We start from the raw sequence: 17,731 nt of genomic DNA, 5'->3' as shown, positions 1-17,731 counted from the left end.
ATCTTTTCATTTCTTTTCTCCAGTGATTGATCTCAACACTTTCCTTATTCCCCACAAAAAAGTATTTCCTTTTATCCAAGAATTCCTCTTTAAAACTCCCTCATAAGTAGGGTTGGGTACGAAAATGCGGTGCCAATCGGGCACCGTTTCTGACGTAAACGGTAGTAACGAGACCGAATAACAACAAAAATTTCGGTGCCTCATTTAGGTGCCTGACTTTTTTTTTTTCAGAAGCATCGCTGCACGGAACACTACGTTAGCTAGTAGCTGGAATAAAATGCTGACAGTTTACGTTAAGCGGTGTAAAGTGTGACTGTATTTCCCTGTAGAGGATTCCAACACCGGGACGTAACAGTCCGCAGCTGCCGTTAACGGAAAAACAACACAGACGGTGCATTTACTTAAAACTCGCCAGCCTTGTGGTGCATTTTAAGTTATTGTAAAATAACCCTTTTCCCATCTGGTGCTTGTTTTTGTCCTTTACCAGCAATTTACTGGTGAAATAAGTAATTGTTATAAGTTATTGTTATTACATTATTAAGCAATCATTTAATTTTGACTATATGGCCTTAGCAATAAACAAGCCGTTCTTTACTGTCGCCAACTGTCGTTTTGTGCTCCTTTTTTATATTTTATATTATATACATTATAAATATATTATATATATTTCGGTTCAGGCACTGGCACCATTTTAAAAGTATCATTTTAGCACCGGTATCGGAAAAAAACAAAACGATACCCAACCCTACTCATAAGTCTCAGTTATCCTTCAGAGGAGATTTCAGAGTTATGAAGAAATACTCCCAGTCTCCCTGTCCTTTAACTTCTGATCTCAACTACTGATCTGTTTCCACAATAAAGTCAGTACAATCTCTTGTCTTGACCTCCGAAGACAATCCTCTTAACAGACACATGCTGAAATCTGCAACTTTGTTACTTCCTAGTGTGTGTGGCTTGATAAGGGAGATGAATTGCTCTGTCTGCAAAGCTTAGAATGCTCACTAACTGTTTTTCTTATCTTTTATTCCGTTTCTGTCCCTCTCCAGCACCACCAAAGTTTTTAAGAACCCCCAATGACCAAACAGGCGTGCAAGGAGGCGTGGCATCCTTCATCTGCCAAGCTACAGGAGATCCACGGCCGAAGATTGTGTGGAACAAGAAGGGGAAGAAAGTCAGCAACCAGAGATTTGAGGTATTAGGTCTATTGTTCTGATGTAAAATGCTCGACAAAATGGGAATGCTTCAAGCACTGCTTTTGGCTCTGCTCTCACATATTCCATCGCGCCTTGCCCAGCTCGCTTGCATTTCGCCCTGACTTGCCACCACGCATTAGCAGGCTATAATAGCCATGCTGGCCAGCCTTTTAAACATGCATGGGTTTTAATGAGCAAGTACACAAAAGATCAGGGGACAGATTTGTAATTAAATAAAAGACAAGAAAAGAGTAATTGGACAGAAGAAAAAGCTTGTGGCTTGACCCAGATACCTACATTAGCATCACGCCACATTTGCCAGCTTTATGCAAAGTGAAAGGGGAAGTAACGGTTTCACTTTGGAAAATATTCTTTTGCTTTGTGGCATCTTTATCTAAATGCATGTCCTACCCTCCTTATTTCGGCTGAAGCTTTGATTTCTGGTCAGCTTTAATCTGCACTTGGGCTCAGTACCCATGAGAAATAACACATCATCGCAGAACACTGATAAGATTTCTATTAATTTTTGTGTCAGTCCTCGGGACTATCATGGTGTCGCTTTTTTCCCCCTCTGCTCTAGATGCCATATTTGCTTTCTACTGCAATGGCTTAACGGAGCTTGGCGACCTCTTACCGCCTCTTCTTTGCGTCTCATGCCCACTAATCTAATCTTATCAGAGTTCATCGCGTTTGCATTGCACGTTGTGCTGAATGCTAAAACGCTCGTTTTCATTCTCTCATTGCCTCACAGAGCTTGCTGGCTGCCGCCATTCCATGTCCATTCAAACGTACACTGCCGTCTCATCTTCTAACAAAAACCCATTTCTTTTTAGACATCTCACAACTTCCTTTACAATGCTTCTGCTTTGACTAAGAAGGGAGGCTGTTTTTTACCATCACCTGCTGTCAGCTTGAATGCCAACACCGCTATAGCTTGGCTAATGAAATGTTGAAGTGTATTGTAAACTAACACATGCACAGATGTATGGTGAACTTTTAAAATGTTCGTAGGCCTCTGTGTGTGTTTGTGCGTGTGTGTGTGTGTGTGTGTGTGTGTGTGTGTTTGTATGCGAGCGTGTGAGGCGGAGGTCTCAGGCCTATCTTTATTGAAATCTACCTCTATGCCTAAAAGACATTGAGTTATGACACAGGGCTTTCTAAAAATCAGTGAGTATACAACATGTAGCATGCAAAAAAATAGCTGAATAAGCTACAACAAACACCTGTTTGTGCACATTTTATGTGTCGTTCGTCTAATACAGTCGGTCCTGTCTTATGTACCACTATCTCACCTCATGGTACAACTGTCCGTAACCGTTTATCAAGCCACCTTTAACTGTTTGTGCTTGTTTCTGTCCCATTGACACAATCCAGTGTGATGCATTTTCAAGGGATAGAATGTTAACTTTAAGAGTGGGACACATTCAGATTTAAATTTCACTCTGCAACCCGATATCCCAGCAAAACATTCTGACTACAATAACTTTTCCCATTCTTAAAGTTAGTCAGCCGATCGACTATTTTACCAATTATTGCACAAATTAGTAGTAGATAGTTAATAGTTTATTTAAAAGACAGCACGTCTAAAAGACAACACATAATAAATGAACACACCCACAACCACATTTTTTTGGAATCAAATATGCTCAGTACCTACATTTTCTCTATACACATTCTAATTCTGCACAGATCCTGACGTTACCTTTCGTACATGTACAGTATGTACAACCACAATATTCACAAACGAACACCAAATCACTAGGGCTTAACGTAAGCTAGGCAGCAGCTTTTGTTTCTGTCATAGGAAGCACATTGTGTCACCATCAGTGTTGTTAGCCAAATGTCCTCGACAGTGTTGTCTTTTTTTCTCTGCGGAAGGTCCCTCGCCCATTGTGAACCATAAAATCTCCTTTAACATATCCTGTCTCTCGCACCTGCAGGTGATAGAGTTCGACGACGGCTCTGGTTCAGTGCTAAGAATTCAGCCATTACGCACGCCCCGAGATGAAGCCATATATGAATGCGTCGCCTCCAACAGTGTTGGAGAGACGAGCGCTACCACCAGACTCACTGTTTTACGTGGTAGGTCCTTCTCAGCAACCCCAAAAGAAAAAAAATCACACACCTCTAACATGCCATTTTTCTCCCAGCTAACCCAGGTAAGCTTGCATTGACTTGTTTTATGTCTGTCCTGTCCTCTTGTCTTTGTTTCTTACTGTCAACCCAATTAGAGACTCTGGTTTCACTCACGTTGTGTATTCTAACTTGATAAGATTTAGTCCATTAGCCATTTAGCCAAGTAAGTTTCCGTTTCTAAGTGACTTAAGTAATTTGCATACAGATGCCTGACACAATAATTAAGATGCCAGTTAAATTATGTAAATAGCCATCCATTCCTACCCTGCGGTGGTTTAATGGAAAAGCTCAGCATTGCTTTTCAAATCAGTCATTTTTCATCTCTGCACTTCAGCTTTGATATTATTTTGGCCGTGTAGAAAATGAAGAAGTGTATTCTTGTGATGTGATTAACGATCATATATTGCTTATGTTAGCATTCTAGCTTGCAGTTGCCTCAATGCAGACATGTTTCAGTGACCAGTGGCTTTTAATAGCCAGCACTCCTCTGCACAAACATGTGTAACAATCCAGACAGGAAAGGTCAGCCACTTTGTTTACTTCCAGTGAGCAGTGAGAATAAAAGTCAGATGACAAATATCAAGTTGGTTGACAGTGCGTCCTTTATAATAAGCAATGAGCAAAATGTTATCTTGATCACACACAACATTCCATTCAAAGGCAAATGTGTGGTGGCCCTTAGCTCAAAAGGGTGAGTAATATCTCTCTAAAACATGACTTGTTTGGCTGTGAATGGAGAAAATTGCTTTAGAAAAAAAGCCTTGGGCTGCTTGAATAAGGTGTGCTCCATTATGTACCACAATTACACAACATGGCAAATGAGGTTCTATTGAGAGTGTTGCTTCCATCCTATAGAAAAAAAGCTGGCTCTGCGAGTCTCTGAAGCCCCCCCCCCGCTGCTTCTTATCTCACCAATGAGCCAACAAAGGCCCTTTGCACTGTCTCCAGAGGCAGATTGAAAGAGAAAGGTGGCACGTTCACATGCAGCTCTCTCCTGTTTACTCTAGAGCACACAGTGAGTGCATGTATGTATCTCACCTGCAATATTGAGCATATTTCCTGTTCCCTTTCGCTCCTGCTCGGTCTCTATCTCTGTTTTTCCCCTTCTCACACACTCTCTCTCACACTCTCACTCTCACTCACACACACACACACACACACACACACACACACACACACACACACACACACACACACACACACACACACACACACACACACCTAAGCGGCAGGTATAGAAGCTGCTCTTCCCGGCTCCACGGCCTAGCATTAGCATGTTTATTACTATTTCCATTTTGCTCTTCTGCTCACTCTCCATTCCCATCAATGTATTGGAGGTGAGTAGAGGCCTATCACGGACCCAAAAAATAGAAAAAGCTTTTTCTTTCTCGTCTTTGGTGCAAATAAAAAGGATGTGCTTCCTGTCCTTACAATGCCTCCTTTGGATGCATATGAATCCAGAATATTGGCAGCGTGAATGATTAGTTATAATCAGGGTTCTAAATTAGCACCATTTACCAGCCAAATGCTGGTGAAATATGCAAGTGGCTGGTAGATTTGCTGCACTTACCAGCCAAAAAACCCAATGGTAATCTATTGAATGGCTGGTAATATTTGAACATTCATTAGCCATTTGGCTGGTAGACGAAAAAGTTAATTTTGAAGCCTGGTTATAATATATGTTCATTTCACTACCCTCTGTCAGAACTTGCTGTGACATAACCGGGAGCCAACCTATACCCAGTTTAAGCGCTTACAGTTGCTAGACATCTGGTGTCTGGTAGGTCTATACAGAGGAAATGTATTGTTAGGACAAAGGCACACTGGTGGTGATGGCGTTAAACGGCAAATAATAAATAGACTGAATAATTATTATGAGCACTGATAGCAATCATAGACAAAAGAAAGAAAGCTGAAAAGATGAAATTCAAATATAAACGAAAAGGAAATGATGACCCAGTGCTGGCCACAGACACGGATATCAAGCATGACTATAATAAGATCATCTATGGCTAGCCATATTATTTGGGTTTACACTTCAACAGTTATAACTTCAAGTTGTAGACATCCATTATAGAGCCAAACTGATTCCCTCCATTACTCAAAGACTCAACATAAGGGTGACTTTCAGGACGATGGGAGTAAGCTGACACACTTTACTGTGAGGGCATTGCACTGTATGGGTAACTGGAGGTAACACAAAGGAGGCATTATATATTATTGAGGAGACCAAAAAGCTCCCTCCTTCCAAAATTACTTTGTGAAATACAATAAACACGGCGGTTTGCTACTCATCATTCCACATGACACAAATTGCAGTTTGAAAAATGCAACTGCACATTTTTAAGGTCCGATCTGTCACCGTGACAAGCAAACGTTATTTTCTCCTTCTTTTTGGCCCTTTTTGTGGAGAAATAGTAAACTTGCACACGAGTGTGTGATGCAAGATTGGAGAGATAAATAAATAAGCAAACACAGATAAGTGCTACTACACCAGGCCTAATACATTTAAAGTGACTGTTTGTTTAGTTCATTTGTGCTTCAATGGTCTGTGGAAACGATTGCAAAGCATCTGTTGTGGGAAGCTCGCCGCAGGGGGTGAGGCCTAATTCCATGAAGGAAAAGCACATTGTTGTAATTGCCATGCTATGAGAAGAGGGGACTCGAGGTGACAAATCCAAAGTATTGGAGGATATTAGTATTCGGATGGGCCTTTTACTTGATGGGAAGTGCCATTAGTAATGAAGTTCCAGGCGTGGGGAAGCGATTTGCATGAAAGGCGAACCCTGAAACGTAATGATGTTCCGAGTCAAATATGCTAGGCCATGGCAGGAGCTACGGGTTTCCTTAGTGCACTTTTTTGGGCCCTCTGTTTTGATTAACTATGAGATGACCCGACTCATATGCCACTCGTGTCTTTGAATTAAGGTCATCTTGAGTTGCTTTGTAATTGAGAATGACAGGAAGAGATTGAGAATTGAAGAAACAGCACATTTTGGGTGTCATGGCTGGAATATGATTTCAGCAAAGTAGTATTTAATCCCATTTATAATTATGCCTCCATAAGATATTTGCATACACACGTGGACTCATGAACTAACAAGAATACCTGTCAGTATGTGATTAGTGCAGCTGGATTTCTTTCACACTTTAAACCATAAGTAAAAAAAAAAAAAAAAAATACCCAGAAAATGTAGCCAAAACACCTCACAAGGGCCTGGACTCTCTGCTAACAGTACTTCCAGAAAATTGATGTGTGGATTTGAGTGCTGCAGTTCATGATTCAGGCATGATTAAGGATTTATATTGCATCCTCACACTCCCATTATGCTGTCAACAGCCATTTCCTGTGCCCCACACACAAGCGCGCAAACTTATGCAGCTGTGCACAACTTGACAGTGGGAGCGTAAAATGAGAAGCCGCTCTCCTGTGACGGAAAAACAGAATGCATCATTTCCATTTGTATGGAATGGTGCAATGGCACGGTCAAAGCCGTGTAGCTGAGACGGATCTTTCCACATACAATGAAAGGGCTGCTACATGATCAGTGATTATTCATAAACAATGTGTACACTCGGCTCTTTGTCATTGTCATGAGAAAAATGGTCTTAACACTTAATAAAAGACACCAAAAGCTGCTTAATTTATATTCCAAACCTAGTTTACAGATATCCATGAGATGCTTGTCAACGTAAACCATGTGGACATGCCTGCATAGCAAAAACCCATAGAATATTGTTAAGAGGAACTGATAATAATTTAAAATGTACCTTAATGCTCATTCCCAACCATTGTTTTTGAATCTGTTGCACCATTTTCTCAATGCATAATGCTTTCCTTTCGAACAAGTGCAGAGTGAGGGATGAACATAAGTTGGGCTGCATGCTCAAATTGCTAAGCAAGATAAATGCTGTGTCAGCTGTGTCGGAGCAAGGGATGCAGTGGGGATGAAGCAAGTCACCATTGTAAAATTACTGCAGAGGGCCAACAGCTACCATACAATCCGCTGGTTAACTGGCACAAGCTCTACAGATGGCGAGACCTGGGCCACCACATGGAACATTCAATTATATTGGACAAATACATTGTTTCCCCAAAAAATGGTGCTGTGGAAACATGCTGACTCACTGTAGGAGTTTAACTATGTTGTTACGTATAAAAACAACGATATTCTAAACTGAAAAAGCATTTTTACATTTTAAATGCCAAGTGGTTGGTCCATTATGGCGCACAATTGATTTGATTTATCCTTTAATATCCTCTAATAGTATGAAGGACTTTTAAACATAATTTACTTTGTCATTATGTTCTGGTGTTTCAGAAGCTACTTGTGTTTTAACAGGTTTTTCATGTGAACAGTAGCCATTTGTTATTTGCAGCCAGAAACCAACAAGCTTTTTTCTCTCTAACATAGCATGCTGGGACAAATAGTGACTAAGTGCAAACAACTTCACAGACTATCAATTATCTTCATGTCCATTAGGATGTTTCATAATATATCCACTGACAGAGTTATTGCTTGGGATTTGGCCAATACTGATTTAATGCGACTCTCCCCTCATTCCCAACTTCACTCTCTCATATGTCACAAAAATGAAACACAAGATGCCAAGTTATTCATTAATGTAATTAAAATGATGGAGTTTACTGTCCTCACAGAAATTTATATTTCCTTTGAAAAAAAAGCAACACACCCCCTTATTTCTCACTGCGGGGTTAATCGTGGGAGCCAATCCGTATCTGTATAGTATGCAAGATGAATTAAGGCATAACCGCTGCCAACACAATGGATGTTAGACTTTACAGTCTGCATAGCGTGTTAGAAAATATCTGCTGGAGCCACTAAGGCACTTGCACACTGAACATGATAGATAACTCTCCGCATGTTGTGGCTCTGTATTTGTTTTAATACAAGTAAACACGCCTCCTGAATTAATAATTATTGATTCAGACAAATGAGGAATGTGTTGTTTGTTTTCTGTTTTTTCCCCTCGCTGGCCTTTGATTCCACTGTTCTCCACAGTGACCTCACAGTACTGGGAGAGTAATTAGGTGATGAGTGATTTAAAAATGCAAATGGTTTCTCACATCTTGTGGAAGCAAACTTAGTAATAAACCAACAAAATATGGAAGAAAGGTTAGACGCCTGAAAAATATTTCTTTGCTAATAAAAATCTTTGATAAATACATTGCTGTGTATGTTAAAGTCTCTACAGCCACGCAAACTGTTGTGCAAGGCTGTATTTGCACATTCAGCTAAATGCTAACCTCAGTATGCTCGCATGCTCACAGTGACAATGCCGTGTTTAGTTCAGCATGGTAGCATGCTAACATTTGCTACATCCTCTTAAAATAGATATTTATGCCAATCATAAGATCAGACATTTTATTCATATTGGTTATCTTATTTTAGCTTGATAAATCTGAATTTGTGCACATTACATATATGCACTAATGTATGCACTATATAGCAGAACATATTCCACAGGGACACAAGGTCATAAAATGAGGAGTGTGTAAGTCTGAGCCAGGTAGTCGAGGGGTGCTAATGTTAGTAGCTTTGATCTTAGCTGCACTCAGGAGTCATTTTCTACGCTATTAATTGGGTACTACAGGGTCATCCTTAATGCATCTAACGATCTTGAGAAACTTTTCAAGCTGTCTAAGGCTGCTCGCTAATCAAAACCAAAACAACTTTGGAGTGAGAAAAAGTGATGCGGCAAGAATTCATTTTTTGGTGTAATTAGTTGTCTATACATTATTACACTCAGTACAGCAAAGATGAGTGCACTGGCTGCATGAAAGGAATGGGGGGGGGGACCTACAAGTTCTCATCGCAAGTTTCATCAGTGTTAAACCCAGATTTCAAATCACATGTACCCAATATAGTAAGTTCCATAATAAAACAATGCTACCCACTCCCTTCTGTGACGCCCATCGTCTCCCACAGTCACTTTGGGGGAAAATGCCCGTTTGATACATTTGAAAAGCCTGATATAACCCCATTTTCCATTAGGGCTTTTTGCGAGCCAAGAGGTACCTCTCTGCACGATGTCAGCAAGCATGAATAATCTCTATACACCCTTTTCCTGTAGCAAACTTTTAGCTATATCAATTATTGAAACGGCTAGTGCTAGGTTTTTTTCTTTCTCAGGAGGAAGGGAACTTGTGTGAAGTGGGTTTGCTCTGACTTTTATGCTGCAAGTCTCCTAGAATACTCGTCTGAGTCTGATGATACCATGTTCAAAGTCCCCGGCCGTGAACCATAAAGATATGTGGCACTGTCATGCACAAAATGCTAAAAGTGATTAAGGCTCAGAGGATTTTGTGGGAGCATTCTGACAGCTGATGGGACGCTTTCTTGCTGGTGAAGTAATAAACACCTCCACATACACACATGAACAGTCACGTACAGTTTTCTTTTCTTTACATACACAGATTTCTGTTAATAGACGAATGATAGGCCATGTGACAATGCAAGCCAAAGTATTAGAAACGCCTGTTTGATCAAACTGACCCACCTGCTTCTGAATGTATAGTACATGAAGGTTAATGAAGCAACTCAGTGTCTCACAGTTTTGCCTTCTGTCTTTTTTTTTCCTGCGCGGTCGGAGGACTCACCTGGTTGCTGATACTTTCTTGAGCCCCTGCTGGCTCCAGCTTCTGGCATTGGCCTTTATCAGCTTCCCCTGAAAAGACAAAACAAATAAATCAACCTAAATAGTTACATTTTATTTTATGATAAATGTTGATACACAAACATATAACTTTGACACATCAAGCATTATATAGTCATCCCGAGTGGGCGGTAAGAGCGTGAATATACAATGAATAAGCATGAAACATAAAAACCAAACAGATGTCTGGCAGTATATGCTTCCAAGTGACAGGGTTGTCTCTAAGGAGAATGTAGTGTGGTGTGTGGGGTGTTGTTTATGTATTCCCTGCCACGTCCTCTTTATTTGTGAATGTTTATTGCACTCAAGAGGCTCAAATGAGGGTTGATGGACTGTAAAAAAAAAAAGCTAGAAGAAGAACAAGAAGAAGAGGCTTCCTAAGGTGTGTTTCATGGAGTTGAGAGAAAATAAGCAACATCCATTTTAGCTTTGTGTTCGGCAAATAGCTCAAAGCATTGTCAAATAGTTGGCTCCCTCCTCCTTTGAATATTACTAATAAAAAAAAAGAAAAAATGCTGATTACAGATAAGATGATAAGAGCAGAAGTTTTTTTCCCCCCCACCAACTCTGAATAAATGGGGCACTGTTTTCTGAAGTAAATGGAATCATTGCTCAAGGTAACAACCAGCAAATGGAATATGCAAAGTAAAATCCTGAAGAGGGCGGGAGAGGGACAGAAGGCAAAGGAGGCGGGAGACAGACAAAGACAGATTGAGGGAGAGTCTTTAACATCAAGCATGTTTTAATGTCTCAGATGAGCCACGACTGGATCGTGGCAGATGAAGTCAGTGGGTAAAGCAAATTCAAAGACAAAGGCAGTGTGGGAGAAAGACATGATTGTAGGTAGAAAAGGTTTTGAAATCTCTCTTTCTCCCTCTGCACCTTCCCCCTAGGTGATCTTTACCCATAACAGTACATCTGGCTGAGCTGACGTGTAGTCTGTAAAGCCATAAGAGTGTGTGTGTGTGTGTGTGAGCGTAAATGGAGCTTTGTGCCTGGCTTCCTGCCTGCCTTGCTGCTTGCCCAGCCAGGCCTGTACAGAACGCCCCCCTCTCCGCCCTTCCTGCTTCATCTCTCCTTTTCATCTCCCTCTTTACCCATCCATTTTAGCACTAGCCCTAAGGGGCATCCGACACTAACACTCACTCTCTGCTTTCATTCCCTTCCTCCAACTCCCTTCGCTTATGTTGTAAATGGAGGAATATCACAGCTAATCCGTCATGTTTATGAATGACACGGGGCCTAGGGAGAGTAGGGGCGCCTTGCCAGAAGTGGCGTACATCTCTGTTGCATGCCCTTTGCTTGGCTGATCCAATCTGCCCCAGCAGCGATGGCCGTAAAAAATGTCTACGGGGGACGGCAGGCTTGGAGGAACACTAGGCGGGGTAATTTTGAAGCATAACTCAGAGAATTTCTGACCTGGATCGTGTTTCTCAAACTCTAACCAAAATCTAACCAAAATACCAACAAGTGAGCTCCCAAAACAAAAGTACTAAAGGGAGTAGTGGACACTCAAAAAATCTATCTCAAAAGCATCCCATGATTGTCAACAGTATGGCTACTCCACACTCAGATGTGCATTGTGTCTTTCATGGTGGGATCTGAATGGTAAAAGGTGCTTATTTTTCATAAAAGTATTGTGTGATCCACACATTAAATGTCCTTGTTTTCCTGTAAGTGGGAAGAGATGTTTAAGTGTTTAAATTAAATGATTTACTATCACACACCAGAATGTCGACTTAAGAGTTTTACAACTAGTTCTCCAATGTCATTCAGAATGAGGAACGGCTCGAATTGTTCATCTGTGAAGGTTTTTCTGGGGGAAAAAGGCCTGGTGATTAATAGATTGACTCTACAATGGGTTCCTCATAATCTCAGGCATTAGGCGAGTGTTTTTAATGACAAATAAGCAGCATTTAATTAATTATAAAATCTCAAATGGGATTTATGGAAGAAACAATCAGTGCGAGGCAAAAGGGGAGACAGTGCTATTTTTCATCGAGACAGAGTGCCATGAACCTCCGGTTACGAGAGCTTTCTGTGCCTTCACCTTCCTCCTACTATATTTCGTTCACAGGAGAAGGAACACACTGGATAGTATTTCACAATCCATTCCTATTTTGCTCCTTCAGGCAACAAGGGTAAAGTAAAATTTTAGTGGATACTAGCTGGTCCCTTGTTGTCTGCCCTCGGGTATTAGCGGTTTTCTCAAAGAGACCGTATTTGTTCAGCAAATTACTGAACTACTTTTAGAGGTAGCAAGCGAGTGAGACTTAATGCCACTTTGTGTTGGAGTGGGCCTGCTCCTCCTAAAACTCTATTATTGTAAATTGGAATTAGCTGTTTGAGCCAACTGTGGCCCATTCACAGTAATATTCATTAGCGTGCACTATACCTGTAGAATCAACTTATTAACTAATTTTACCGCAGCCGAGCTGCACTTTTACTGCTCATTTGTGTTGCAGTGAGAAACCCAATTTTTCACTGCACAAAAGGCAGTATACTGGGGCGCATTTGCACACTGAACATGCTACTGCTGTTCTAGTTTTCTGAGTATAGACCATGTAGTAGTCATTTGAATTTAACAGGTAAACTACTGTACACAACAACCCTAAAATCACCCTCCCCCATTTCTATAAGACGGTTTAAAAATGACTGACTTCCGTCTGTGAGAATAGGGCCTTGATACACAGACCGTAGACACAAACAGATACACATAAACTTAAGGGGCCGCCGCTGACAGAATCCTCTAAGTTACCCACTGCATCAGTGTTATTATGAAGAACAAAAAATACATTTGTATCCTAAGTCAAGATAAACGGATCATGGGCTTACATAGCAAAAGTGAACTCTCCAGCACTCCGCTCGATACAACAGGATTAGTTCTGACCTGCGAGTCCTGCACAGATACAGTACATTTGTAAACCTAAACTGGAAAGCAGTCATGACTTGCCACTTAACACTTTCTCATATCAGTTCGTCTAAGGCTTTAGAACATAAAGAACCGTGGCCCCCAACATATAGTTGGGGTGTGCTCTCACATTTTAGCTCCTCTAGAGTCTTTTCCAGTCTGCACAACAATAAAAAACCACATCAGTCAAGATACACGCCATGTTTTAAAACAATTTGAAGGTTGACTCGGAGTTCACTAGCCTATAAACTCTTAAAAAACAACTAGTATGTGCCTTATTAGATGGAAGTCCTGAGCATTGTGTTGTCCATTATTGGATTACTTAAGCAATATCTACCCAGTGCAGGTGCCAGGAGGCTTATTTGGGAAATCTGGCTCAAATGAAGCTCGAGGGGTAAACCTAATCTTATTTAGACTGGACAACATATGTGCCAAACAGCACTGGGATGTATCAATGAAATAAATACAGGCTTTGGACTCTCTGAGGGCAATTAGGGATAATTCAGACCTCTCAAGCCGTTATTTCTTCTTTTTGCTCAGCAATGATGCACATTGATTTCATACTCTGAATGCTTGTCAGACTTGTTGCACTTTAAATGAATGGCTATACCCGCCACTCACGAATGATGGTTTACACCCTTACTGTTAAGTGTCCTCACTTTCACTTGTATCTTACTGTAACTATTCCAAGTATTCTACCCGAGGCAGGGCTAAAATGCCCATATGCTGACAACAATGTCCTGGCATGGGTTCAATTAGGCATTAACAAAAAGGGTTATATCTAATCCAGGTCTAGGTCTATGTACTGTGGCTGTTCAACTGCTTTACCGTCCTATGTAAAGCAGTATCATACATAGAAACTAAGTTAAGATTAGAAAAAAAGGATATCTTTACTAGAACAAGTACATTACATTAATATAATGAAATGTCCGTGTGTTTTTTCAGTTTAAATAGGAACTAAAAAAGTACAAGCTTATATAAAGCATCATAACGCCCTAGTCCCATGGTTCCATGGTCAGAAATTGATGTGGGCACACGTTTCAACTCTGCTAAAGTTTATGGGCAGAATGATGGATGGAGTGTTGAGGAAAGCAACACTGTCTGAGTCTAACTTTGAGATAGTTTAACCAAGCTGCAGGTAGCTGATAAAGCAAAGGGTGGGCTCAGATTTAGAATCTGTCAATCATTAGGTGCTAGATAGTAAGAGTACACCTTTTTACCACAGAGTTAAATGTACCTTGTAAGTAGAGCAAGGAAATCAACAACCATGTGGGTTAAAGTGGTTAACATTAGAGAGAGCGAAAGAGAAAAATGGAACAGATGCCGTCATAGAATTGGCACAAAATGGAATTGCTGTCTGCCTTTGTTAATCAAGAGCTCTTACGTTTGGTTGAGTAATTTTGTTTGTGTGAAAACAAAAGCATAATTAACAGTCCCCTCTCCCATGCCAAAGGGGGAAAAAAATGAATACGTCAGTTGAACAGGAGCCGAACAGAACATTTTGTTGAAGAAGATTCAGGTCGTCTCTGAACGGATGTATTAACTAGGCTTTCAACAATATTTTAGAGAACTGTAAACAAATTATAATGGACAATGTTGCCCTGTTAATGTGTTCCAAATCAACAACCTTATTTTGAATAAAATGCTCTAAGACTCTTGGTTAAATGACATTTATGTATGTGCGTGTCAAGATTTTCATCCTTATTATATTTAATTGTGTGCATGGAATTATTTTCTTCATTAATTACCTTTTACTAGTTTATAAAACAACAAGTTCTAACTCAACCTAGGTCAGCTCACGGATTAGCAAGTCATGAAACAAGCAAATTCCAAATAACGTCATTGTAAGCATTGTGCTGTATGACTAACGTGAGTAGCAACCTAACCCTGCTACAGTCTCCTATCTTCTTTCTCACAATTCTTTTGGATTTTTGAGCTTTAATCAGTGTCCCTCAACTTCAAATGATATGCTATGGTGTGGTGGGAAAAAATGACTTTGGCTCAGGCTGCCGAGAAAAATAAGCACTGCTGCTGTCACACTCCATGGGTAATGTTTTGTGGCTCGTCTTTTTGTTCTGGCTGAAATCTTATCTGGGGAGGGGTAGCGAGAATGAGATGGATTCCTAAACTGGGCAACGATAATCGTTAGGGCAAAGGAAAATCAAGTGTAAAATGTACGAGTGTGATACATAAGACATCTGCACTAAATTCCCACACTTTCATAATCCATCATCTTTGGCGAGGAGGGATCCCCAAACAACAATGTGTCTTGACACACACTCTTCTCAACAATGCTGCCACAACAAGTCACCTGTGACAGCCTCTTTGAGGAGATTGTATCCACTCAAATATGTCCAACAAATATATCTTATTATGGCCTGCAGGGATTTTTCCTGAAGAATAACCTCAACCGCTGGGTTAAAAGTTGTGTTCCGCTTGGGAAGAAAATGTTCGGACCGAATCCAATCCTTGTGCAGCAACCACGAAACTAAAGCCAGAATGTGACCGGAAAGGTTTATTTTTTTATGGCTTCACTTGGAAAGTCCTGTGCAACAAAGGCTTATTTTCTTCTCAGATTCCTTTGTACTTATTTGGTCCTTTTAGAGCCAAATATGATTTCAGTGACATAAAACTCATCTCATGACTTAAGGATCAGATTTACACACAGTTTTCTCGACATTTTATTTACTTTTGTGTTTATACACAATGATGAATGTTGCATTGCATTTTTACATTATAACCCACTATTTGCATGCCAATCATCATTACAGATACAATGTCAAACCTACTCCACTTAAAGCTGTAGATCTACGAGCTGAAGCACATGCAATATTGGCAGACTACCAACTGTGCAATTGCTTTGCAAACTGTGCTCTGTGTACAGTCTATCATTCACCAAAGAAAAAAGACCGCCACCACTGTATACAGTGGTAGGTATACTGTACTGTAGGTGCTATGCGGAAGAGAGGAACATGCTTTTAATTTGGTTTTCTGGAGACACATTGTCCCACAGCTGTCAACATCTGCGCAGATACCAAACTCAAGCAGACATCCTGGCCCTAGTTTTAGGGTCTCTCTTTAATGAATTCCACTCCATAGATGTAACTTCATTAGCCCTGTAATACCTTATAAACATCACCTCAGACTGCACATCTACACTAGGGCCTTGCTGTAGCACTAACTGAGCAAACACGTAAACATTAACAGATCACATATTGAATGGTGCATTTATCTGTTGAGACTCAATTAGGCTTATTTAATTAGAGCCTAAACAAGGAGGAAATTACTTGAGTTTGTCACTCAAGCTATTACACCACAGCAGGTGAGACGTTGACTTTGAACAGAGGGTGTGATTGTGTGTGTTTATTGGTAACGACTGCAGTATATGACGACAAATTGTGCTGACTTTATGCTGCACTCAAGCGACATTTCAGAAACTGAAATGGTCCACTGATTTCACACAAGGAAAATGTGATTTCACTTATGCTCGTATTTTGTATGAGTGATCAATAGATATAATCTGCTAATGGGTTAAGTTTATGTCCAGTGGCCTTATGTCTTCAGCAGAAATCTGCTCACTGAGGTACTTTTTGAGCCAATGTCCTTTTTATACTCTTCCCATGCTTGGCACTGCACGCTCACATGGCCTGATAGCCTGGCAGTGGCTAATGTGTGCAAATTGTCATTGGGAATCTTTTTATATCAAGCACCAGTGCTCAGCACTTCTTTAGAAGGTGACTTCAGCATTTCTCTCCCTTCCATCTCATTTAGTGTGTAGATCCATTGTTGAATATACAGTATGGGTCTGTAAAGCAGAAACTGCCCTTGTCTTAGGCTGTCCTTGAGATTGCAGCTCTCAGCGAGGTAGAATAAGGAAGCAGAGAAAGCCTGTAAAACCAACTTATTTCTGTTTTTTTTTCACCTTTCAGCTTTGACTTTCATACATTGTGCAGGGTAGCTTGGGGCTGTGTGTTCAAGTCACACAGCATATAGTATATTAGCCCCAAAACACACAAAAAAAAAAAAAAAAAAAGTGCAGCACAAGCAAATCAAACTTGTCCAATTTCCTCTCCTATCAGGATGCAGCTCAGGGTTCCTAAAGGGGTAATGAAGTAGCTCCTCGCTGATAATTTATGTAACCACAAGTCGAAAACCAACCTCTTGACGGTTCCCGGAACTGCAAACATAGCACAAGGGGAAAAACTACTAGCCGCTTGGCCCCTGGTTGATTAATTATTTCATTATTTACTTTGAACACATTGTCAATAACCCAACTTCTCCAAAAACGTACGACACACCGGCTGTGGCTCAAATTACATTGTGATTAATCTGATTTAATTTTGGTCTCTTTGCCTTGTAAGGGAAATGCCGCAGCAGCTCTGTTGTTGACGTGAGTTGTTAATCACAGCACAAGCTAGCAAACGTGTTAAATTTCCCTCCTTTTATTTATTACCACAATGCTAATTCTCTTTGGGAAGTAAATGAGGGTATAGCCAAGAGTTGCAAGGAGCTTGAAAACATCAAGGTACTCATGTTTATTATTCTCTTTTTTTGTATCCTAACTCCAAATCCTACGCAAGAAATATTTCGTAATACCTCACGGTTGAGGTCATGACATTGTGGCCATTCTAGATGAGCACGAGTGCACAAAGCAGCTGTAAAATACATTTCTGGGCTGAGCAAGAATGCTTTCAAAAGGCCAGAAACCTTCGTAACAGATCATTAATTTTAAATGTGCTGCCTGGAGTCACATCAGCTGCTTGCACTGGAGTTACGGGCTAGCATCATGTAACACATGCATTCTATAGGACAG

The 17,731-nt window shown here is 40.5% G+C and overlaps 1 protein-coding gene and 1 long non-coding RNA gene across 39 annotated transcripts in view; one reads left to right on the top strand and one right to left on the bottom strand.

Moving 5' to 3' along the window:
* Positions 1–17,731, top strand: part of LOC120573258 (receptor-type tyrosine-protein phosphatase delta) — a 363,765-nt gene that overhangs the window by 294,626 nt on the left and 51,408 nt on the right. For 21 of the 38 annotated variants that reach the window (XM_039822875.1, XM_039822879.1, XM_039822884.1 and 18 more), the window contains 2 exons: positions 1,047–1,192; positions 3,134–3,275. In XM_039822875.1, the coding sequence (XP_039678809.1) occupies positions 1,047–1,192; positions 3,134–3,275 (288 nt within the window). Of the gene's footprint in view, positions 1–1,046; positions 1,196–3,133; positions 3,276–17,731 lie in introns of all 38 variants that reach the window. The other 17 variants (XM_039822873.1, XM_039822869.1, XM_039822871.1 and 14 more) reach the window with 1 other exon arrangement.
* Positions 1–17,731, bottom strand: part of LOC120573266 — a 254,868-nt gene that overhangs the window by 196,382 nt on the left and 40,755 nt on the right. Inside the window, exon 2 of the long non-coding RNA XR_005641670.1 lies at positions 9,952–10,019. This is a non-coding gene — a long non-coding RNA (uncharacterized LOC120573266). The remainder of the gene's footprint in view (positions 1–9,951; positions 10,020–17,731) is intronic.

The sequence above is a fragment of the Perca fluviatilis genome, chromosome 14, assembly GCF_010015445.1.
Source record: "Perca fluviatilis chromosome 14, GENO_Pfluv_1.0, whole genome shotgun sequence".
NCBI lineage: Eukaryota > Metazoa > Chordata > Actinopteri > Perciformes > Percidae > Perca > Perca fluviatilis.
The sequence above is the reverse complement of the archived record's forward strand: the minus strand, read 5'-3'. Positions and strand labels throughout refer to the sequence as shown.